The sequence below is a fragment of the Talpa occidentalis genome, unplaced genomic scaffold, assembly GCF_014898055.3.
Source record: "Talpa occidentalis isolate TD23 unplaced genomic scaffold, MPIMG_talOcc4v2.1 talOcc4.7, whole genome shotgun sequence".
NCBI classification, from domain to species: domain Eukaryota; kingdom Metazoa; phylum Chordata; class Mammalia; order Eulipotyphla; family Talpidae; genus Talpa; species Talpa occidentalis.
In genome coordinates this window covers 86,029,769-86,053,943 of record NW_023605083.1, presented here as the reverse complement: position 1 = coordinate 86,053,943, position 24,175 = coordinate 86,029,769, and the positions used below count along the sequence as shown (strand labels likewise).

Below are 24,175 nucleotides of genomic sequence, written 5' to 3'. Positions count from 1 at the left end.
AGACCAAGGAGGGCCAGTACTGTCTGGGAGCAACTCTTGGCTGCTTTGCAGTAAGGCTGGAGGGGCCCAAACACTGACTGCTTATGGCGTGGCCCCAGAATGGAGAAAGGGAAACTTAACCTTGAGAGTATCTGCAACTGGTACTTTTTAATTTGTGACCTCTTTTTTTTTTTTTTTTTTTAAGCATTGAGGAAGTGGTGGGGCAGGGTCAACAGAGCCTAAAGTCTAAGCAAAAACTTGGGAAATAAGCACTGGTTAGGATTCTTCTGTCTTCCTGTCTCCCTGGTGGTGGTTAACCTATTCTCAACAGAAACCACTGATGAGAAAGCAGTACTTGACCTGGTTGGGGTTGAAATAGGATCTGCTCTTTCGATGACTTGGTCTTAGTTCTAGAAGATCAGAAAATCTTGAATGGGGAGCCCAGAAGAAGCAAGTGATGGTCAACCTCTGTAGAGATTTTATCTATAACCCCATCCTGACTCTTCCCGTGGGAACAGCCTAGCATCGTATGACTATGGGATTCACTTCCTAATTGGAGGCCATGATATCAGACCCTCAGAATTTTCTGATTTGTAGGGAAGGGAGAAGGAATAGAAAAAGAGAAGTCCGTGTCTTATAACACTCCTGAAGGCCTGAATCAGTGTTTTGGCGTCAGAATTCACTTCTGTCTGACCAGCCTCCACAGGATTTCTGGGGATTCTGCAGCACAGCAAGAAAACCCTGGCTGCTTGACGTGGGTGTGTCCATCATTGGTTCCTGGGGCAGGTCAGCCCACCCTTTTCCCGCATCCTCTCCTGTCAGCAGGTCTGTGTTACTTGTCATTTGCAGGGATGATATCCCTGTTCCCTGAAGGTACCCAACCTGGCAAGGCCTTGTATGTAGGACTAACAGCTGTGCTGCTTTTCGTAATCTGTTTTCATGTCAGTGTTTCAGGCTATGTCTTCCTGGATTATGTCTTCCTGGACTCCCACTCCCAGTTTGCCAAAATGTTGGGCTCTCTGTTTTTCATAGCTGAGTGTTTTAGTTCTTCGGGACAAGAGGACAGATCTCAAAAGCAGGGAACATTGTCCTGGCCTAAGGCGGCTGGAACCCCGACCTGCTTGGAGCTCTTTGCCTGATGACATGTTCTAGCTCCCACCCCAGCCATCCCGTCTGAGTCTGGCTGCTTTTTACTTTCCTAGGTGCAGAGCCTCTAAGCCAAAGGGAACCCTCTGACAGGAAGTGTCCCTCACTTGTAGCTCATGGAGACAGTCGTATTTACCCCTTTGGATTAACAAAATTGCCTTCACTTGTCTCATTGGGATTAAAGGATCAGAATATCAAGCAAGATTAGAGGGAAGATGCCAGCCCAACAGCCTGATCCTCTTAGAGCCTGCCCTCTGATTCCTGTAGCTGAGAAGGAAGCAAATGAAGGGAATTAGTCTCTGCCTGGGGGCCCCTCCCCAAGCAGTACCACCAGCCAGCAGCCCAGTCCCTCCACCAGGCTCTTTTCTCTGCCTGCCCTTTAGGATTGCTGAGTCAGTGGTTAGATGTTCCTGTGACTCTTCTCTGAAACAGATTACTGCTCCTCCTTAGGAACCCCCCGTTCAGCCAAATCCTGACCCACTTGAGAGAGGTTTTCATGTGTGCTTTAGTTAGGGGATGTACAGGGACAGCTTGGGGTTCTGTGGGGGCAGTGGGGTAGCATTGATGTTCCTCAGGATTAGCTAGGTCAAGGTGCCTGGCTCTCACCCAGATGTTCCTCTTTATGAGATTAACTCAATCCTTTTCTTGGCATTTTGTGTTGGGATTTTGCTTTGAGTGTTAGGGCTCTTTCTGATTTGTGGTAAACATTGACTTGTCCTGGTCTGCTACTTCACTTTCCAGACTTCGCCCAGAAATATCCCAGTAGTGCTTAGGAACCTGCCCAGTAGAGCAGACTCCCAGATTTGAGGTGAAGCAGCCGTAGAAGCTGCTTCTCTCCTTCCTCTTACAGGTGGTGGTTTAAGTGGCAGCTACCCAGAAACATAGCCTTTGTATTTTAATCTCAAAGGGAGAAAAACCCGTATCTTACATTCTTGGTAAGTATCAGGAGTTTGAGGAGGGGTCATAGAAGTTGAGGAAAACCTGTATTTACATCCCCCTGCCCCCAACATGTAACTTGGGCAATCAAGTACCTTTCTCTCATATGCCCTAAATTATGCCTGGTTAGCAGTGATAGGGAAGATAACATCCTTTTGTTTAGATGTAACTTCCTGCACTAACTGTTGCTTCTTATTCTTTTTTCATCTTATCTTTCTTCCTTTGGACAGCTTCCCTCAGAGAGAAGAAGGCAAAAGAGCCAGACCTGAGCACTGCCCCGGTCATTGGCCCTTATACTGAGTTGTCCTGAGGGGGTCAGAGAAGGCCAGTGATCTTGACTGGTGACTTGATAGGGTGGCATGTGACCCAAATAAAGGAAAACCAGACTTTTGCCATCTAGTCATTGCCAAAACAGAGGGTGCTCCCAGCCAGCCCAGACTGTAGGGTAGGAATCTGTGCTCTCTAACACAGGAAACAGGGCACTTGCTTCAGTCCCACCAGAATTCTGGAAAGCATGGGGAGGTTTGTTTGCCCGCAGGACTGTTCTCTGAGCTGCTGGCAAGGTGAGGAGGGGCCCAACACTGGAGAAAAAAGCTAGAACATGAGCCAGTTTTACAGCAGAGGTCGTGGATTTCATCGAGCACTGGGAATGTCATGTCCTACAATCGGTTTAAATGAATGAAATAAGATATCTAGCAACCAACCCAGACCTTGTTTTGGGGTCTTAATACCAGAGGCAGATCCAGGGCAAAAGCTACTGTGGACTCTAGAATCCATTTTCTGGATATTGACGAGAGGCTCGGTATGTTCGCCGGCCTCGTGTGCCTTGATCGATGATGTGAAAGTGAGAAGGACGAAATTAAACGCGCTGGTGACTAAAGAGGGGCTGTGGAGCAGCATACTCATTTGCTTTGGGTGAATTTGGCTGAGGCCCCATGGGAGACTTCAGAATGAACTCCCAGATGAGGGCATCCCAAAGGGTTGTAATTGGACAATTATTGACATGTGTAACTGTTAAAAAGAGTCTGCATTGACAATAACTTCCTCTTCTCTGTTCCTTTAGTATCAGGTAGGACAGTTGTATTCTGTGGCTGAGGCCAGCAAAAATGAAACGGGTGGTGGTGAAGGCGTGGAGGTCCTGGTGAACGAACCTTACGAGAAGGACGGTGAGAAAGGCCAGTACACTCACAAGATCTACCACTTACAGAGGTACGTGACTGCACGGTAGAGCTGGGAGGCGGCCTGGTTTTGAAGTGGAGATAATGGATAATTGGGGGTGTTTCCAGGTTGCTAGCTGGTTGTTCAGGTTGCTTCACTGTGAGAGTGGGTGTGGTACTTCTTTACTCATTTAAAGGTCTATTATATATATTTATATAAATGGAAGTAATACTTGCCATACCAGGCTCCTAGTCCCCAGAGGTAATAGTGTTTAGTTTCTTGTGGGCCCTTTCATTGTCTGTGAGTATGGAAGTACAGAGTGTGTGTAAATGGGTGTTTATTTCCTTTACTGTTATCTTACATAGATGGGATCATTCTTCCATACTTTTCTCATCTTTGTTCTTTTGTTACTTATCGTATCATAGCTGTCTTTCATTGTCAGCATATTTGGCCTCATTCTTTTCAAGTACAACATAATATTATGTTGTATAGATGTCCTGTAAGTTGTTTTACCAGTCCTCTCTTGATGTATGTGTACTGTCATTTCCAGATGTTTCCATACTGTACTCCAGTAAAATGCCTTCTGTCCAAATATTTTGAAATACCTCTGTAAATCTATAATATTTGTTCATGTTCATAAATGTGGAATTGCTGAGTCAGTTAGCATTTTAAATTCTAATATTGTAAAGTCAGCCACCCAAGAAATTTTGGGACATTTCTTTGAGTCAAATGCAAAAATATTTTAAAAAGAAGTTTGAACTTATTTGTGTACCAAAATCCACAATAAGCCACACAAATTGGCTGAATTCTTAACCGAAACAATAATATTTTTGTAAGCTATGAGTGGACCCAAAGGCATTAAAAGCTGTAGTAGGGGCCTCCCTGGTGGCGCAAGGGGTTAAGCACCGCACTATGAAGCAATCCACAGCCTCTGCAGCAGGAGTTCAATCCCTGGCTGGCCAGGGAGCAACCCACATGGCGCAGCAGACCTCTTCTGTCTTGCCTGCTGCTCCCTTTAGCAGTGTACTTCGGTCAATCTGCCTGTTCTGTTCCCCACTCTGTCTCTGGTGAATCCTCTCACCCCCCTGTATCTCTGGCCTGTACCCCAGCACTTTTATGCAGAAATAAATAAAATCTTTAAAAAAAAAAAAAGCTGTAGTAAACATACCATAGCTTGGATGGAAGTTGAACCCAGGTAGTTTAGAAACCAAGATAGTTATTGAATCTATCCAGAACTAGAAAAAAATCAGTGTATTTTTTAAATCATGGTAAAATATACATTACACAAAATACACCATTTTTACCATTCAGTATTAAGTTCATCCACATTGCTATGAAAATTGAACCTGAATTTTTATTTTCAAAGTTTTATTTATTTATGCATAGAAGAACTGGGGTGTAGGCCAGAGGTGCAGGCCAGGGAGGTGAGAGGATAAAGAGAGAGATAAAGTGGGTAGCAGAACAGGATGATCTGCTGAAATACACTGCTAAGGGGAGCAGCAGGCAAGACAGGAGAGGTCTGCTGTTCCATATGTGGATTAACTCACTGGCCAAAGATCAAACTCAGGCCATAGTGGTAATAAGACTGAGACTTAACTCTGATGCCACTAGGGAGGCCCTTGAACGTGAATCATAATTTCTAGTCACTGAAAATGAAGTGAGACCAGTTTCATTTTCATTTGGTAAAATCCCACTGTTGAGATGTTAAAGTGCTACCCCAGAGGGGTCCAGGATTTTGTGAGGGCTGGGGCCAGGAGGAAACAGCACTGGGTGTCAGGGGGAAGTCTCACCATTGTCCCATCTCCTTGCCAGTGTGCTCTTTTTTCTCTATCCTTCCCCTTTGGCCGCCTCCATCTCTACTATGAGTTGAATGGCTCACTAACTTAGCCATTCACAGTTGATCTAGGGCTCAAGATATACCTTCCTCATGGTATGTTTGTATTTTTTTTTTAAAGATTTATTTATTTATGCATACAAGAGCTGGGGTACAGGCCAGAGGTGGGGGGCAGTGAGAGGATTCACCAGAGACAGAGTGAGGAACAGAACAGACAGACTGACTGAAAAACACCACTGAGGGGAGCAGTGGGCAAGTCAGAAGAGGTCTGCTGCACCACGTGGGTTGCTCTCTGGCTGGCCGGGGATCGAACTCATGCTGCAGTGGCTGCAGACAGCTTCACAGGTTGCGTCTTAACCCCTTGCACCACCAGGGAGGCCTCTGTTTGTATATTTAGAAAGGACTTTGAAAAGAGATAGTGAGGTTAGTAGAAGCGGCCAGTTGTTTCCTCAAGACTCAGCTGGTCCAACCAAAGTGGCAGGGAGACCTGTGTAGATGGAAGGTGGGACCTGTCTTACCCTTTTCCTCACAAGAGAGGGTGTCAACTTTGAGCTACTGTCACCCCTACTCTTCCTTTATTTTTTTTTAAAGATTTATTTATTTATGCATACAGGAGCTGGGGTACAGGCCAGAGATGCGGGGGGTGAGAGGATTCACCAGAGACAGAGTGGGAAACAGAACAGGTAGACTGACTGAAATACACTGCTGAGGGGAGCTGCGGGTTGAGTCAGGAGAGGTCTGCTTTGCCATGTGGGTTGCTCTCTGGCTGATCGGGGATCAAACTCGTGCTGCAGAGGCTGTGGATTGCTTCATAGTGTGGCGCTTAACCCCTTGCACCACCAGGGAGGCCCCCCTATTCTTCCTTTAATACTAAAAGACCCAACTACAAAAAAGCCCAAAAACAAAACACCACAGAGCTGAATGCCACCACCATCTCTCCTCAGGAAGACCAGAGCCTTCCTGTTAGTCATCTAGTTGTTCCAGTTGGAAACATGGGGTCCCCACCATCCTCTTCCTCGTTCTTCATATCAAATCAGGTTTTCTTTTGACTCCATTTCCTCAGTATCTCCTTTTCCATTTACTTCTGTCATCTCTTGCCTGGGTCACTGCTGCATTTCAGTTCTCTGCACAACTTCAGAATGTTTTATCCTGAAGGCAGATCTGTTGCTCCCTGCTTAAAAGCTATGGGCAACTTCTCTATGGCTTCAGGATAATGTCCTTACTCTTTTTTTTTTTTTTTTTTTTAAGATTTATTTATTTATACAAGCACTGGGTACAGTCAGAAGCGCGGGAGGGTGAGAGAATTCACCAGAGCCAGAGCGGGGAGCAGAGCAGGCAGAAGGACCAAAGGACACTGCTGAGGGGAGCAGCGGGCAGCAGGAGAGGTCTGCGCGCCATGCGGGACCCTCCTCCAGTGGCCGGGGAGCAGCCGGGGATCAAACCGGCGCTGCAGAGGGTGCGGGCAGCTTCGCAACCCAGCGCTCAACCGCTGCGCCACCAGGGGAGGCCCTAATGTCCTTACTCTTTACCACTCCCTTAGTTTTCTTGTATTTTCTACCTTATACCTATACCAGTTACTTTGCACTTCTCTCTCCGTCCCCTGCCCCTCATCTTTTCCCACCTCTCTCCCATCTTTTTGTCCAGTTCACAATCTGCTCTGTTTGTTTAGTTCTCACTTTCCCCGAGGAGCCTCTCCTAGGCACTGTGCTTTCTGCACTGTGTACCCAGGGTGCTCTGCCCTCCCTCACAGAGACCTGTGCTCACTCATATGAAATATGCTGACAGTGTCATCTTCTGCCTAGTTAAATTCCTCTTATTAGAATGTGAACTCCTTGCCTGCAGGAGCCACATCTGTGTGGTTTCTACTGTATTCCTGTGCCTAGCATATGGAAGTACTTAAACTTGACTGTGGCAATGACTGAGTTACAGATAATTTCTCTGAGTACTCTTGCTTTTTATTTTTAGGCCTCAGGCACTAAAGCTGATGAGATTATTGGAGCCAGCTAGTGTGCATCGATTATTAGCTTAAAAACTAAGGAAGAGGGCCTCCCCGGTGGCGCAGCGGTTGAGCGCTGGGTTGCGAAGCTGCCCGCGGCCTCTGCGGCGCCGGTTCGATCCCCGGCTGCTCCCCGGCCACTGGAGGAGGGTCCCACATGGCGTGCAGACTTCTCCTGCCGCCCGCTGCTCCCCTCAGCAGTGTACTTCGGTCCTTCTGCCTGCTCTGCTCCCCGCTCTGGCTCTGGTGAATTCTCTCACCCTCCCGCGCTTCTGACTGTACCCAGTGCATGTATAAACAAAACAAACAAACCAGCAAACAAATAAATAAAGCATGCCTCTATTAAAAAAAAAAAAAAAAAAAACTAAGGAAGAGGGTTATATACACCTTTTTTAAAAAAAAAGATTTATTTTATTTATGCATACAAGACCTGGGGTAGAGGCCAGAGGTGCAGGGGATGAGAGGGTTCACCAGAGACAGAGTGGGGAGCAGAACAGGCGGATCTTCTGAAATACACTGCTGAGGGGAGCAGCGGGCGAGACAGGAGAGATCTGCTGTGCCATGTGCGTCAGCTCCCTGGTGGGGGCTGAACTCATGCTGCAATGGTTGCCGATAGCTTGATAGCACTGAAACTTTAACTCCTGCACCACCAGGATGGCCCTATATGTACCTTTAAAAAAAAAAAACAAAACAGAATGGGCACATACTGTACATGCTGTTCCATAATCTGAGATAAGAATTAAAGTATTTTGTTTTGGAAGGTGGATACCCTGAGGGCCTCCTGGGCCCTCAGAACCAATCATCTTGGAGCCCAAACTCCAAATTAGTCAGCCCACACTGGTTCGCAAACCCAGGTTGTACCCCCTTGGAGGTATTTCATCTCTGTAGTGTGTAGTATCATACCCTGGCCCAGTGAGCTCTGGAAAGATGTGTAATTACAATGTAATGATTGACCTGCTGACCTGTACCTGGTGGGAAGTGGGGGTCAGTTGTGGGGGTGGATGTTATCAGCCAGCCAAGCTGCCTTGTCAGGCTCTGATGGGTGACTTCTCATACATAGAAGTAACCTGCTTATCTCATGGAAATTTGCTTGTCACCTCCTCACTGAAGAAGCTGTAAAATGCATTGTCCTCTAACTTTTCCCTTTCTCTTCATTAGCAAAGTACCCACATTTGTTCGAATGCTGGCCCCAGAGGGAGCCCTGAATATCCATGAAAAAGCATGGAATGCCTATCCTTATTGCAGAACTGGTGAGTACACACCCACTAGAAACTGGAGTTTGGTCCCCACCCCACCTCCCATTGATGAGTAAGCCCAGGGGTGTTGCTGAATAGGGGTTTTATGATCACCTTCAGTTTCCAAATTAGCCGCTAGAAGGATAAGCCTGGGGACTCCCTGGGCCGGTATATCAGTCTTGTCTAGTACCATCTGACAGCACTTGGGAGGCAGCCCCCAAGTAGTCATGGCCCAGCACAGCATAGAACCAACTGCTCTCTCTTGGGGATGGTATGATCATTTTGATTGTTTTTACTAATTACAAAAGTAATGTTTTCTGTGTAAACGTGAGGAAATACATACTGACAAAGGATAGATTCTTCCATCCCTTGATGGTCACTGTTAACATCTGAGTGTCTTTTCTTCTAGTCCTTTATTAAAAAGCATACATCTACACATATATTTAAAGTTTCCAGACATATTTTCTAGACAAATTTTGGATCATATCATACTAATTGTTCAGTAAATGGAGAACCTTTTCCCTGTTACTATGTGATTGACTTTTTTTTTTTTTTTTTGACCATTTTTAAAAAATTTGTGGGCCTCCCCAGGGGCGCAGCGGTTGAGCGCCACGCTGCGAAGCTGTCTGCAGCCTCTGCAGCGCCAGTTTGATTCACCGCCTGCTGGGGAGAACCCCACATGGCGCAGCAGACCTCTCCTGCCTCGCCTGCTACTCCCCTCAGCAGTGTTTTCGGTCCTTCTGCCTGTTCTGCTCCCCGCTCTGGCTCTGGTGAATTCTCTCACCCTCCTGCACTTCTGACCTGTACCCTAGTTCTTGTATAAATAACTAAATAAATCTTCAGGGGGAAAAAAATTTGTAATGACTGCTTAATATCCTACTGTATGAATGTACTGTGATCTTTTAAAGTAACTTCCTTATTGTTAAATACTGAAATTTTTTCTTTTCTTTTCTTTTTTTTTTTTGCATAGAATAACTTGGGTGCAGGCCAGGGGTGAGGGGTGGGTAAGAGGATTCACCAGAGACAAAGTGGGGGGCAGAACAGGCGGATCTACTAAAATACACTGCTGAGGGGAGCAGCGGACAAGACAGGAGAGGTCTGCTGCACTATATATGGGTTAGCTCCCTGGCTGGGGATCGAACTCAGGCCCTAGCAGTGTCAGCACTGAGACCTAACCCCTAGGCCACAAGGGAGGCCTACCTTTTTTTTTTAAATTTCTTTAGTTTTAATGCGATATATTTATGTTTGGCTTGAAAACTATAGTTGCGACCTAGGGACTCTTGAGAAACTCAGTTGTGGGAAGGGCCCAGAGGGTGACCTTCCTGCCCTGGGGAAGGGCCAGACCAAGCACCAAAAGAAGGTAGCAAAGGAAACATGGGTATTATTGGAGGAAAGTAAAAATAAGCCCAAGTTTTGATGATAAAGGATTTGGAAACAGCTGTCCCCTTGAATTTTGATAGCTTATGGAAGTGTGAGTGCATGCCAGATTCAGGGGGTGAGGATAAGATGGCAGAACTAATAAGAGCTCCAGATTAATTTATGGCTTATGCTAAAACTCCATGTTCCAAACGTGGGAGTCAGGTAGAGTTATTTTCTTGATCTTGGCCAACCTTTTATTCAGAGTTTCTAGAAGGTCTCCCTGGTGGCTCAGGGGTTAAAGTCTCACCGCTATCAGGCTATCACCAGCCACTGAAGCATGAGTTCAATCCATGGCCAGGGAGCTAAACCACATGGCACAACAGACCTCTCCTGTCTCACTCGCTGCTCCCCTCAGCAGTGTATTTCAGTAGATCTGCCTTTTCTGCTCCCCACTCTGTCTCTGGTGAATCCTCTCATACCCCGCACCTCTGGCCTACACCCCAGTTCTTATATGCATAAATAAATAAAATACATCTTTAAAAAGGAAAAAATAATTTTTTAAAAAAAGATTTATTTATTTATGCATACAAGAGCTGGGGTACAGGCCAGAGGTGTTGGGGGGTGAGAGGATTCACCAGAGACTAGACTGGAGAGCAGAACAGGCAAATTGACTGAAGTACACTGCTGAGGGGAGCAGTGGGCGAGTCAGGAGAGGTCTGCTGCACCATGTGGGTAGCTCCCTGGCCAGGGATCGAACTTGCGCTGCAGTGGCTGTGGACAGCTTCATAGGTTGCATCTTAACCCCTGTGCCACCAGGGAGGCCCCCCAAAAGAAATGAATCTCCACAGAGGATTTTCTATTCTAGATATTCTGGGATACCCTTTGAGTAGTTCAGACTCTTAGTTTTCTAGAATTCCTAGGTCTTGAGGGCCATATAAGAATAGACTTCTTGGGGCCCTCCCTGGTGGCGCAAGGGGTTAAGGCAGAACCTATGAAGCTATCTGCAGCTGCTACAGCATGAGTTCAATCCCCAGCCAGGGAGCAACCCACATGGCACAGCAGACCTCTCCTGACTTGCCTGCTGCTCTCCTCAGCAGTGTATTTCAGTGTATCTGCCTGTCCTGTTCCCCACTCTCTCTGGTGAATCCTCTCACCCCCACCCTTCTGGCCTGTACCCCAGTTCTTGTATACATAAAAAAATAAATCTTTAAAAAAAAAAAAAAGAATAGACTTCTTGAAGGGCCCATGCTAGTACTGGACATATCCTAGGGGGTCCCTAGAGGCCTCCTGGCTCTTGTCTGTGAGGTGAGGGGCCATTTCCCCAGCCATCCTATATCTGTTCACACAGACTATCTGGTGACAGGCTCCTTCTGCCAGCCTCTGCTTGCGTGGACTGCTCCAGTCGCCTTATTTATTGGGTCCTGGTGCTCCCTGCATTGTATCTGATGAAGATGCTCCACCCATGTGGTCCTTATCCTGTGGACTTTGGGAATGATTAAAGTCTAGAGCACAGAGTTATTGCTCTTCCATCCTCCACAGCCTACTTGAGTTCAAGAACCTTGTATCAGGATGTGAGCAGTCATTGGTGGGACTTGGGATGTGCAACACTTAAAAATTTTATTGCTATAACTGAAAATACAAACATCACTACTCTCTAAGAATCAGGCAGGAAGCTGTTGACTTCTTGAAAAGGAGGCACGCTCACATTTTCTTAAAAGAACATGTCACTGTGGCAGGGTGAATCTGGTCTTGGGCCAAAGGTGAATTTTCTTGATGTCTGAGAGAGTTGCACTAAATGTGCATCATGAGAACCTTAGCCAACTTGGCATAAAGGAGGCAGGCAGATAGTGTGGACTTCCCAATACCTGGGGCAGGGTTCTGGGCACACAGTTTGTGCCCACTGAGAGTTGTCTCTGTCCTCTGTGTAATTCTGAGGAGAATGTGCTGCCAATGACAGGAGCATTTATCTGGACACCAAATATTAGTTCACATGTTGTCCTGATGTCCTGATCCTTGGCCAAAAGAAAAATGTTATTTCTGAAAACTCCATGAAGAAGAGAGGTGGGAAATAGGCTGACAGCAGATCGATTTCTTTAGTGGGTGCTGACCTCACAGTCGGAATCCACCCTTGTACAGAATGTAGATAGTGAGCCTTAGGTTTGTTTAGCTAGACATTTGCTCCTTTAAAACAAGATCTAAACAAGGAAGACTACTTTCTAGTTCCCTCTGGGATTAATGGGAGAGAGGATTATTAGTTCAAACTTTTTAGCTTGGCATAAGCAGATCAAAGTTTGAGGTGAGATGGATGTAGGAGTGTAGAATAAAACTCCCCATGCCCTTTGGAAGGCTCTAACCTTTTTCTGAGTGGAATAAAAAATGGATTTGGAATACTTAACGAATTTTTTACTCTTTCTGTCCTCTTACCTTATTTCTCTTTGTCTCCTTCCCTGATGCTGATGGGTTGAGACATTAAGGGGTAAGTCTGTGAAATGAAAGGTGGAAGAAGAAAATAAATATTTCTCCATCTAACCTTACCTCTTGACTGAATGCAATCTGGCTAAGCCACAGCTTTAAAGTATGTTATTGGTCTTATTTGGAGACCCTATTTTATAACCTCAAAGGATTTCCTGAGATTTTTCCAGTGTACCTGTGGTTATAGTTTGAAGGAAAGGGAATGTTGTGAATACAAAGTTGTTGAGAGGATCAGGACTGAGAATGATTGTTTGCCATCAAAGTTGGTATTAAAGGCCAGTGAAGGTCATCAGTTTGTTGGAACTCACTGGATCCATTTCTCAGGGTCTCCCAAAGAATATTGTATAAAAACCCAAATGCCAATGTACCAAGTCATGTTGAAATACAGCATTACTAATGCAACCAGCTATTCCTGTTTGCTGATCAGAGCTTTCTTTCCTTGTGAACTCTTCTGCATGGAAAATCAAATTATAATCAGAAAGCAAACATGTAGCGAAAGGTGTCCATTTCCTTAAGAGATCAGACTCCAGATTAGCACTTTCTGCTCTTTAGAGGCCATACTAGCAGGATAAGATTGCTTGGACGACATGGATTCAGAATCATTGTGAACCCTTTTTTTTTTTTAAAGATTTATTTATTTATACATACAAGAACTGGGGTATAAGTCAGGGGTGTGGGGGATGAGAGGATTCACCAGAGACGGAGTGGGAAACAGAACAAGCAGAATGACCGAAATACTGCTGAAGGAAGCAGTGGGAAAGGCAGGAGAGGTTCCTGGCTTGCTGGGGAATTGAACTCGTGCTACAGGGGCTGGCTATAGCTTGATAGTGCTGTCTTTAACCCCTGCGCCACCAGGGAGGTCCCTTGTTGCGAACCTGAACACCTGGTGTCCTCAACCAGATCAGCCCGACGCGGCCATCTCCACTCTAGGCTGGGGCTGCTCGATGTGCCACGTGGGCCGTCCGGGGCTGCTGCTCTCAGGATAGTGCTTAGGGATTTCTTCCCAGCTGGCCTCCCAGGACTTGCCCTTGATGAATATTATACCCATCATTTCCTATTTTATTAACATGATTTTCTTCAGGCTGGTAACAGGGCAGTTATTTCATTATGGACCTTTCAGTTATAACCTTAAATCTGGTGCTTTCTTCCAAGTACATTTCATTAGATTCCGAGAAATTACTAATAACCTCTTGCATTGTTTCTGTACCTGGTGGATTTAGTCCTTATATTTCAACCTTTCTCATCTCCACCCCACAGGTAACCTTAGTTTCAGTTGTAGAGTTACAGAGTTTGACTACTGGCCCCATGACTGTCTGAACATGGCAGTGTGGCATCTATCAGAAATTGAGATAACTGGGCCTCCCTCGTGGTGCAAGGGGTTAAGACGCAACCTATGAAGCTATCCGCAGCCACTACAGCACAAGTTCGATCCCTGGCCAGGGAGCTACACACATGGCTCAGCAGACCTCTCCTGACTCTCCCGCTGCTCCCCTCAGCAGTGTATTTCAGTCAGTCTGCCTGTTCTGTTCCCCACTCTGTCTCTGGTGAATCCTCTCACCCCTCGCACCTCTGGCTTGTACCCCAGCTCTTGTATACATAAATAAATCTTAAAAAAAAAAAAAAAGGAAATTGAGATAACTCCTAAATTCAAAGGGTGCAGCATGAACTGGGCTGTTGTCAGGATGAGAGCTAGTCTGGTCTGTTGTGCAGTAACATTAGAGCCACAGACATTTTCTCTGATAAATAATTGATCTGTGCTTTCCGAGGGGGTCTCATTACAATGAGCAGGAGTATAGAGGTGAGAGGTTTGGTTACAGTGAGACGAAAGATGCAGAATGTAGATAGACAGGACCTGGCCTGAAGTGTTCCTGCTTTGTGCCCCAAGAAGTGGGGGGCCACCAAGTGATGGTCTGATGTAGAGCGATGGGTCTCAATGCCTTAGCTCCTCATAGCCAGTCCCTTTCCTTGCTGAGCTGGAAAGAATCCCAAGGGGCTGATAGTCATATCGCTTTAATTAAATACCAGATTTGGTCTTTTGGGACTTTTATATGAGTGAAACTGGAGGGTTGGCAAATCTGAAGAACCAAATGCACTCACTGGGGCTTAGAGGGCGACTGTGAAATAAGCTTAAGAGAGTGGAGGACTCTGCTACCGTGGTCCCAGCGGGGGAGAGGCAGGTATTGATTTCTCTTCATTAATCTTTTTCTCTCTTCTTTCCATGTCCTTGCCTTGGAGCAGTTATTACAGTAAGTATTTTCAGGGTGGGAGTCGGGGTTGGAAACTGTGGATGACTTATAAGAAGAAATTAAAATGCAACTGCACTTGAGGTTCCTGGTTGTTCCTCTTTTCTCTTGAGTGATTTTGGGAGCTATTGAGGTTTAATCCTTCAGTCCTAATGAGGAACTTGTTAATTGGCCAAGTCTCCTCTTACTGAAGCTGCATTGGCATGGGACTTTGTCAGGTACAGCAGTCATGACTGGGGCATCCTGGCGCTGGTTCTCACATGCACAGAATTACCCAAGGCTCTCCCCTACTCTCTCCAGGTCACCCCTTCTGGGGTTGTACAGAAACCTCAGTTCAGCTGCCCTGGTTGTGCCGTTCCCACTAACTTTTGGCAAAACTGTGAAATCAATTAAGGTTTCTTTTCCTGCTGCCATTGCCCCTTCTCTCTGCCCTTCAGCATCCTTCAGTAGGCAATTTCTGGGAATCCAGTTTCTGGTGAGAGTTCATCCTTTCAGTACTTACAATTTTTAAAAAGTAAGGGAGGAAAACAATAATAACATGCAGGGTTAAATTGCTGAGAAGAGACCATCAGGGGCCTCCCCGGTGGCGCAGCGGTTGAGCGCTGGGTTGCAAAGCTGCCAGCGACCTCTGCGGCACCGGTTCGATCCCCGGCTGCTCCCCGGCCACCAGAGGAGGGTCCCACATGGTGCGCAGACCTCTCCTGCCTCCCGCTGCTCCCCTCAGCAGTGTACTTCGGTCCTTCTGCCTGCTCTACTCCCTGCTCTGGCTCTGGTGAATTCTCTCACCCTCCCGCGCTTCTGACTGTACCCAGTGCATGTATAAACATGCCTCTATAAAAAAAAAAAAAAAGAGACCATCAGGCCTCCTAAAGGCTGGTTGGAGGCAAGGGGTGGTGATGAATATTGGCGGTCAGTTAGGCAGCTTTCCTATGCACTCCTCACACAACTAATGAACCACTAGTGGTTAGCATAAGGTCGTGTAGTAAAGTGGTTATGTACATGGATTCTGAATCAGACAAGCTCTTTCTGAGGCTTATTTCTATGGTCTTAGACAAGTCACCTCGCCCCTTTGAACTTTACTTTCCTCTTTTTTAAAGCATGGCTGGAGTGAGGACTAAATGAGGTGATATGTGCCTAGCATATCATGGGCTCCCAGTAAAAGTATCTGTTATTGTAAGGTAGAGGCTGAAATCTCTCAGCTGCCCATGATCTAGTAATGGGGCATGGTACTCTTCACCTTTGAGCCTGGTGACTGTAAGGTATTTTGTTTTCTCCTTTCAGAATGAGTACATGAAAGAAGATTTTCTGATTAAAATTGAAACCTGGCACAAACCAGATCTTGGCACCCAGGAGAATGTAAGTACCACTTCCCAAGATCCCTCAGAGCTTTCAGGCCCCCAAGTCCCAAGTCACAGGGTAGGATGTTGAGGCTCTGATTTTCCTTTCCTAGCTTCTCCATTCCTAGTATGGGGGCTTCTCCAGGGCCCCCTTTTTCCTAGCTAGGAAGGCAACAGCCTATGCTGGAGCTGTCCTACAAACATGGGATTGCTATCTTTAATTTACCAAATATGATCTCTAAAACTCCTTCTAGGATATTCTTGTCATGCTGGGATTGGTCTGAAGTGCAACTCTAAGCACAACGACCTGTATGTTTAAGACATCAAAATTGCAGTCTCTGTACACAATTTGCCAAGAATTCCTCAAATTAAAAATACAACTATGCTGTACCCCAGCAGTTCTACACTTAAGAAAATATCACACAGTTATGTTTTCACATGTATGAAATAACTTGTATACAAGGAGATTCACTACAGCATTCTTTGTGTAGCTAAAGGTTAAAAATAACATGAGAATCCATCATTAGGACACTATTGAATAAATTGTGGTAGAGCCATATAGTGGTATATTATACAGCCATTAAAATGAACCAGTAGGAAACAACCTTAAAGATGTTGTTCACTGAAAAAAAATCAAACCATTGCATATGTGTATGAGATTTACATGAAAAGAAGACTCTCTGTACGTGGATGTTTGTGCAGAGAATCTGGTAGCAGTTGTATTACTCTGGATGGGACTGGAGGCCAAGTTAAAAAAAGAATACATAGTCTTTGTATATTTTGAATTTATATCATAACTTCATACCATGTACATGTACAACCTCTTTGAGTTAAGTAACTTTTAAAATGCTTCAAAATAAACAGGATATGACTAAACAGGCAATATTTCATGAATAATGAGTCTTTCAGTCTTTACAAAGGGGGAACACAGGGAAAGAATATAGGTACTCTAGATAGCCCTAAGCGTATTTTGACCTGCCAGCATGGTACATCCTCCCTTTCCTTTGGATAATTTTATATGTAATTCTTTACCAATAGGAATCTCACAGATGTGGCTATGGGAATAACCGTTCCTGGGTGTCCATTTTGGGTAAAGGACGCTTTGCAGATGACAAAAACTACCAGTGACCTCCCTCCTTCTTGTAGGTGCATAAGCTGGAGCCTGAGACATGGAAACATGTGGAAGCCATATATATAGACATTGCAGATCGAAGCCAAGTACTTAGCAAGGTAGGAACTGTTTAGAGACTTGTGTGGCCTTTGAAATGCAGAAATGATTTTTTAGTGTCAAAGAAACAAGGAAACCTTACTCATCTTGGCTCAAAAGGAAGTTCTCTTTTGAGTATTGTTTGTTATAGTTTTAAAATTAATATTTAGAACAATAGTTCTTAAATTTATTTTTCCAAATCCGTAATTGCAAAACATTTGTTGCATGCCTGTGTTAGGGCTACTCTAGGTCCGAAGATTCCAGGTGAGGGGTGCAGACAGGTCTCCTGACCTCAAGAAGTTGGTGATAGTTTCTCAGAGTAACAGACATTGCAGCAGGCTCCTGGGTGAACAATCCCCTGCTGTGTCATAACCTTGAAGAATGTAGGGGCCAGATCTGTCCTGCTTACTGCTGTGTTGCCAGGAACTATTTCTTTAGGGAAAGAAAGGGGCAGGTTCCTCCTGAGCAGTGTTCTTCCTATCAGGCAGAGGCCTTTGGGATCAGGGCACAGGAGTTTGGCTTTCTGCCCCTTGATAGGGAATGAGTGTTAGCTCTTCAAATCCCAGAGCTGTGATACCTCTTTTCTGGAGTCACTGTAGTGACGGAGATATTTTGATTTGTGGATTTTAAAAAAAAAACATTAGAATCAGCTCATGTTTCCTTACCTAATAACCCCACCCGCACTCTCAAACGGTTGGATTTTTCAAATACTTTTTTTTTTTTTAAAAAAGATCTATTTATTTATGCATATAAGAACCAGGGATATAGGCCAGAGGTATAGGGGTGGGGGGTTTGAGAGGATTCACCAGATTGGGGAATAGAACAGGCAGATTGACTGAAATATACTGCTGAGGGGAGCAGCAGGCGAGACAGGAGAGGTCTGCTGTGCCATGTGGGTCACCTCCCTGGCTAGATTGAACTCCTGCTGCAGTGGCCTTGGATAGCTTCATAGTGCTGTGATTTAACTCCTTGCACCACCAGGGAGGCCCAGTTTTGGGAAATGTGTGTGTGTATATATATATATATATATATATATATATATATATATGTGATTTGTTATTTTTTGTTAAGTAGATGGTGAGATGACTTTGCTTTTCCTGAACCCACATTATTCAATGTATAGAAACTGCCAAAGATTAAACTTCTATTACAGTCAAATAACACACAGCCTTGACTACATTATAAGTCAGTGAAGCGAGACTGACAGTAGTACACAAGAGGGAGGAGTCTATATGTTAAACATTTTCAATAATGATTTTATTAAAACAAGCCAGTTCTTAAAAAAAAAAAATAAGCCAGAGGGAGCTGAGGATAGAAGATTTTAGGAAAGATGGCAACTCTGATTGCATTTGAGAGCCATTGGCAGAGGTTTCAAAAAGTATCTATGCTGCCCTCACTGCAGACATTGTTTTTCACTGGATTTTAGGTAGGAATGACCCAGAAATCTAGTTTGAAAAAACCTCCCCTGGTGATTTGGAAGCTCACCCCAGCTTGAAAATCCCTGTCTTAAAATAGTGGACATATGTGCCTGCCCAGACAGCCTGGTGATACTTTCATACTTGTAATATTGAAAACAAACCCCAGCAGAGAAAATCACAGAGCTCTCCTCTGAGGCCAATGTAAATGGCTCTATATCTTGTTTATAACATTTTCCTGTAATTTCTGTGTGCCAGCAGCTTGTGTGCCAGTAGCTTTAAGAACTGGTATAAGGGCCTCCCCGGTGGCGCAGCGGTTGAGCGCTGGGTTGCGAAGCTGCCCGCAGCCTCTGCAGCGCCGGTTCGATTCCCGGCTGCTCCCCGGCCACCAGAGGAGGGTCCCACATGGCGCGCAGACCTCTCCTGCCGCCCGCTGCTCCCCTCAGCAGTGTACTTCGGTCCTTCTGCCTGCTCTGCTCCCTGCTCTGGCTCTGGTGAATTCTCTCACCCTCCCGCGCTTCTGACTGTACCCAGTGCATGTATAAACGAAACAAACGAACAAATAAATAAATAAAAACATGCCTCTATAAAAAAAAAAAAAAGAAAGTTTAAAAAAAAAAGAACTGGTATAAAGTAAGCTCTGATGGAAAATCTGATCTCTCTCTCCCCTCCCCGCCTCATTCTCTCTTCCCCTTTCCCTCCCTCCTCCAACTCAAATTCTCCAACTTCTTTTAGGATTACAAGGCAGAGGAAGACCCAGCAAAATTTAAATCTATCAAAACAGGCCGAGGACCCTTGGGCCCCAATTGGAAGGTGCAGTTCACACCCTCACCGCCAGGGGGGTGGGCTCTGAGGGTGGGCCCCTGAGGGTGATGGCTGGGGCTGGGCTAACAGAGCCAGGGCGGCCTCTTAGTTACCTGTCTGTGGATGTTTTTCTAATACAGCAAGAACTTGTAAACCAGAAAGACTGCCCATACATGTGTGCATACAAACTGGTTACTGTCAAGTTCAAGTGGTGGGGTCTGCAGAACAAAGTGGAAAACTTTATACATAAGGTAAGTGACCAGGGTAAGGCCTATACAAAAGGTAAATGACCAGGATAAGGCTCTCCCCATGTCTGTGTAGGGTGGTGGGAGGTCCTTGCCCAACAAAAATAGTTTTGCAACCCATGTGACTTCTATCCTAGGGAGACCAAATCAGAATATTTTAGTTTGGCTTTCCAGACCTTTCCTTACCCTTGCACCTGTCTTAGAGTGCAGCCAATGGCACCATGTGACAGGGACAGAGTCTGGGCAAAAGAAGGAAACAGAAAGGAGCTTGCTATGATTGAGTGGCAAATAAAACTCAGTCTTTCTTCTTTCTTGAAGCCAAAAGGCAAGAGGCACTGTGAGCCAAAATCTCCGGCATGCTGAATTACCTAACAAGGCAGACCTATGGAGTTTTTTATATTTTATAGCCTTTTCTCTAGTGTGTGAGAGCCTCACTCTTAGGGCCCATGTCATAGCTGCTGGCCAGTTGTTTTTTTTTTTTTTAATATTTTATTTATGCATTCAAGAACTGGGGTATAGGTGAGAGGTGTGGGGGGTGAGAGGATTCTCCAGAGACACAGTGGGGAGCAGAGCAGGCAGATCTACTGAAATACACTGCTGAGGGGAACAGTGGGCAAGACAAGAGAGGTCTGCTGCGCCATGTGGATTAGCTCCATGGCCAGGATTGAACTCATGTTGTAGTGGCTGGCAATAGCTTGATAGCGCTGAGACTTTAACCCCTGCACCACTGGGGAGGCACCTGCTCACCAGTTTTAACCTGGATTTATGCTCCAGACATAAGGCAAGGTAAACTTGATATAGTTGTTTTGGAACCTTGGCTTACCTGTGCACTCATGGGTTATCTGTCTTGGTAGCATTTTGAGCACAGGACCTACCTGTGTACCATCCTCCTACGGAAGCCATACCTGTTAGGTATGTGAAGGCAAAAGTCACTGTGGGATTTAAGGGCTGAACCACATAAGCCAGGCATCACTCCTCCCCCACTGCCCCAGTAAAGTACGGGTATTGGTGTGGGGATCCTGGGAAGCTGCAGCTGCAGTGGTGACTTCACCTTCTGGGTTCTAACTTGGGTCTATCCTTTTTATAGCAAGAGAGGCGTCTGTTTACAAACTTCCACAGGCAGCTGTTCTGTTGGCTCGATAAGTGGGTTGACCTGACTATGGACGACATTCGAAGGATGGAAGAGGAGACGAAGAGACAGCTGGATGAGGTAAGTGGGACCTCAGATGAGACTCTAGTGCTCTCAACTAAATAAATACATGGACAACAGGGAGACAGTCACATTGGGGCAGTTCATCTTCTAGGAATATGTCGGTATCTACTGTGGGTATGGTATAATGCCAGGCAGTTTGGGAACTATAGGAAGAAAACAGTCTGTGCTTTTGGATTTGCTAACTAGTTGAGATCTTGGCATACCTGTGAGACAACAGTGCTAATGTGTACTGAATGCCAAGTGAGTGAGATCGTTGCTGCAGCTGTTCTTCAGTGCCCAGTAGAGGAACTGTGCTGGACTGAAGAGTTGGAGGTAACCCTGGGAAGAGGCAGACCAGCAGACCCCTGAATCTCTCAAACATTAGCCACAGGGGACAGCGACAGCACATATAGAATACTACTCTGGGTGGTTGTCTGGAGCCACTTTTTTTGAGTTTGGGGCTTTTGAGGGTAGGATGAGATTAGTTGGCATGGATCCCAGAAGGAAAGCTGTTTACTCCATGGGATCCTGAAGAACCAGCACTCGTGATTCATTTGGGGGTGCCTTCCTGCAATGCTAATTCTGAGGAGATTGTCAGTAAATAATATTCAAGCACTCACTATGCACCAGGCCTTTCCACACTCTCCTGTGATCCTGATAAGACTTGTGAGGCCCACACTCAGAGGAAGTGAAGGTGCTGAGAGTTCAGAGCCATGCCTGGGGGCATACTTCCTGCAGGTGACATAGGGTAGGAGCCAAAGCTCCTCATCACTTGGCCTCTTCTCTCCTTAGGGCTGAAAAATAAGAGAGGAAGCTCTGTTTCTAAGAACTGTTCCCCCCCTCCCTGAGTGTCCAGCAGGCATTGCTTTGCACGGCCTTGCCCCATTCTCCTGTAGGACCTTGGGTGAGACGCAGGCCTGGGTGTCCCTGGTGCCTCATGTCATAAAGTTGCTCCCCACTTCTCTGTGTTCCTGTTGCTTGGAAATGTGTTCCAGGAGCTCTTCCCTCATCTGGAACCACATGGGGAATAGATTTTAACATACACACGTGTGCATGCGGGCACACACACACACACACACACACACCCCACCCCCAATATACTTCCTGAGCTGACTCACTGGTTAAGTAGTGTGCTGACTTATTTCCTGTGGAAGGCAGATGTTTGGTTATTCATTCAGCAACATTTGGCAGGGAAGTGGCAGGATTTTGGACACAATTCCTGATTCTTCTGCTAAGGATCCTCAGGAAGCAGTAGAAAGAAAAAAAAAAGTTACCACACAGAGTAGCCTTGAAGATTTAGGCTGGAGCTTCAACCACCTACTACCTGACAGAGACCAACCTAAAGCACATGGGTTCATGGAAACATTTGCTGACAACCTTTTGTTCTTTGGGTAGAATTTGAATTCTTGGAGCTGGGAAAACTCTGGAGGATCTACTAGGTCTGCCTCCCTCAAACCCAAAGTTTGAGAGCCCTCATCATTAGGGGATTCTTTTTTAATTCCCCACCCCTTGCTTTTGCATGTTTCTTCATTCTCTGGAGAATTGTGCCAAAAGCTCCTCCAGTATGACTACAAATACAGGAATCTTCTTTGAAATTGGAATTTGTAAATAGTTTGCAGAAGAGAAAACTCATCAAATCCATATTATCGTGGGACTTGTTTGAAACCCTTTAGCAGCTGTACTAGACCTTTGTGTGCTATCTATACCTCAGGCTTAGATGTTTTTTTCTCCTCGTTTTAAAAATATTTTTACCAGAGTTTTGTTTTCGTGGTTTTATTGTTTTTTTTTTTTTGGTTTTTTTTTTTCCGTCTTTCTGCCTCTAGTCTTTTGATTTCGATTTATTAAACCGAGTCACTTTTCTGGATTTCGGTGTAGGCCGCTCTGTCCTGCTTAGTACTGTCTATCGCTCAAAATTAATGATGATGAGCCCTAATGCTTTGGGACATTATTAGTAAGTTACCTATGAGAGCATGGACCCCCATCAGTGGTTCTTAAACTTCAGTGTACATAAAAACTGCCTAGGAAGTTTTTTTTTTTTTTTTTTTTAATAATAAATTTTATTGTTATATTCCCCATACAATTGCAGCCCCCCCATTCTGACCCCAATCCCTCCCCTCCCGCCCCCGCCCCCAAAAAAGTGTCTCTGGTTCATAGATTTTTGTTGATTTTGATTTTCACTTTCTTATAGTTATTCATTTTCCTGGTCCCTTATTTAAGTTTTCTAGATTCCTGCTATGAGTGAGACCATCCGGTATTTTTCTTTTTCTTTTTGGCTTATTTCGCTGAGCATGATCCCTTCCAGCGCCATCCATGTTGCTGCAAATTGCATGTGTTTATCTTTTTTGAATGCTGAGTAATATTCCATGGTATATATGTACCACATCTTCTTGATCCAGTCATCTATTTTTGGGCATTTGGGTTGTTTCCAAAGCTTAGCTATTGTAAACAGTGCTGCTATAAACATAGGGGTGCAGGTGTTCTTTGGAATTGATGTTTCTGTGTCCTTTGGGTAAATACCTAGGAGTGGAATTGCTGGATCATATGGAAGCTCTATGTTTAGTAGGTCCAGAAATCTCCACACAGCTCTCCACAGTGGTTGGACCAGTTTGCACTCCCACCAACAGTGCAGAAGAGTTCCTTTTTCTCCACACCCTCGCCAGCATTTGTTGTTGCTAGTTTTTTTAATATGTGCCATTCTCACTGGTATAAGATGGTATCTCATGGTAGTTTTGATTTGCATTTCCCTGATGGCAAGTGATGTTGAACATTTTTTCATATGCCTGTTGGCCATTTGCATTTCCTCTTCAGAGAAGTTTCTTTTTAGCTCTTCTGCCCATTTTTTGACTGGATTATTTTCTTTGTTGTTGTTGAGTCTCATCAGCTCTTTGCAGATTTTTGTGATCAGTCCTTTATCATTAGTGTTGGGTGCAAAATGTTCTCCCAGTTGGTGGGGTTTCTCTTTGTTTTTGTTATTGTCTCTTTGCTGTGCAGAAGCTCTTTAATTTGATGTAGTCCCAGCTGTTTATCTTTGCCTTCACTATCACTGCTTTGGGTGATGTGTCTGTAAAGATGTCTTTGATGTGCAAATCACGTAGTGTTTCGCCTATATTTCCTTCTATATATTTTATGGTTTCAGGTCTTATGTCTAGTTCTTTAATCCATTTTGAGTTGATTTTTGTGTATGGTGTGAGGTAGTGGTCAAGCTTCATTCTTTTGCATGTAGCGACCCAGTTTTCCCAGCACCATTTATTGAACAAACTTTCTTTGCTCCAATGCATAGTCTTTGCTCCTTTGTCAAAGATTAGTTGACCATAAATCTGTGGGTTTATTTCTGGATTTTCTATTCGATTCCATTGGTCTGTATGTCTGTTCTTGTTCCAATACCATGCAGTTTTGATGATTATGGCTTTGTAGTATAGTTTGAAGTCTGGGAGTGTAATGCCTCCATTCCTTCTTTTTTTTTCAGGAGAGCTTTGGCTATTCGGGGTTTTTTGTGATTCCATATGAATTTCATCAATAATTGTTCTATTTCTTTGAAGAATGACATTGAAATTTTGATTGGAATAGCATTGAATCTGTATATTGCTTTTGGAAGAATGGCCATTTTAATAATGTTT

The 24,175-nt window shown here is 44.9% G+C and overlaps 1 protein-coding gene across 1 annotated transcript in view; it reads left to right on the top strand.

Moving 5' to 3' along the window:
* The window catches only part of PITPNA (phosphatidylinositol transfer protein alpha), a 49,780-nt gene that overhangs the window by 5,809 nt on the left and 19,796 nt on the right, over positions 1-24,175 (top strand). The window contains exons 3-10 of the mRNA XM_037491862.2: positions 3,125-3,270; positions 8,208-8,299; positions 14,354-14,361; positions 15,640-15,714; positions 16,842-16,925; positions 19,053-19,130; positions 19,262-19,372; positions 20,454-20,576. Of these exons, the coding sequence (XP_037347759.1) occupies positions 3,125-3,270; positions 8,208-8,299; positions 14,354-14,361; positions 15,640-15,714; positions 16,842-16,925; positions 19,053-19,130; positions 19,262-19,372; positions 20,454-20,576 (717 nt within the window). The remainder of the gene's footprint in view (positions 1-3,124; positions 3,271-8,207; positions 8,300-14,353; positions 14,362-15,639; positions 15,715-16,841; positions 16,926-19,052; positions 19,131-19,261; positions 19,373-20,453; positions 20,577-24,175) is intronic.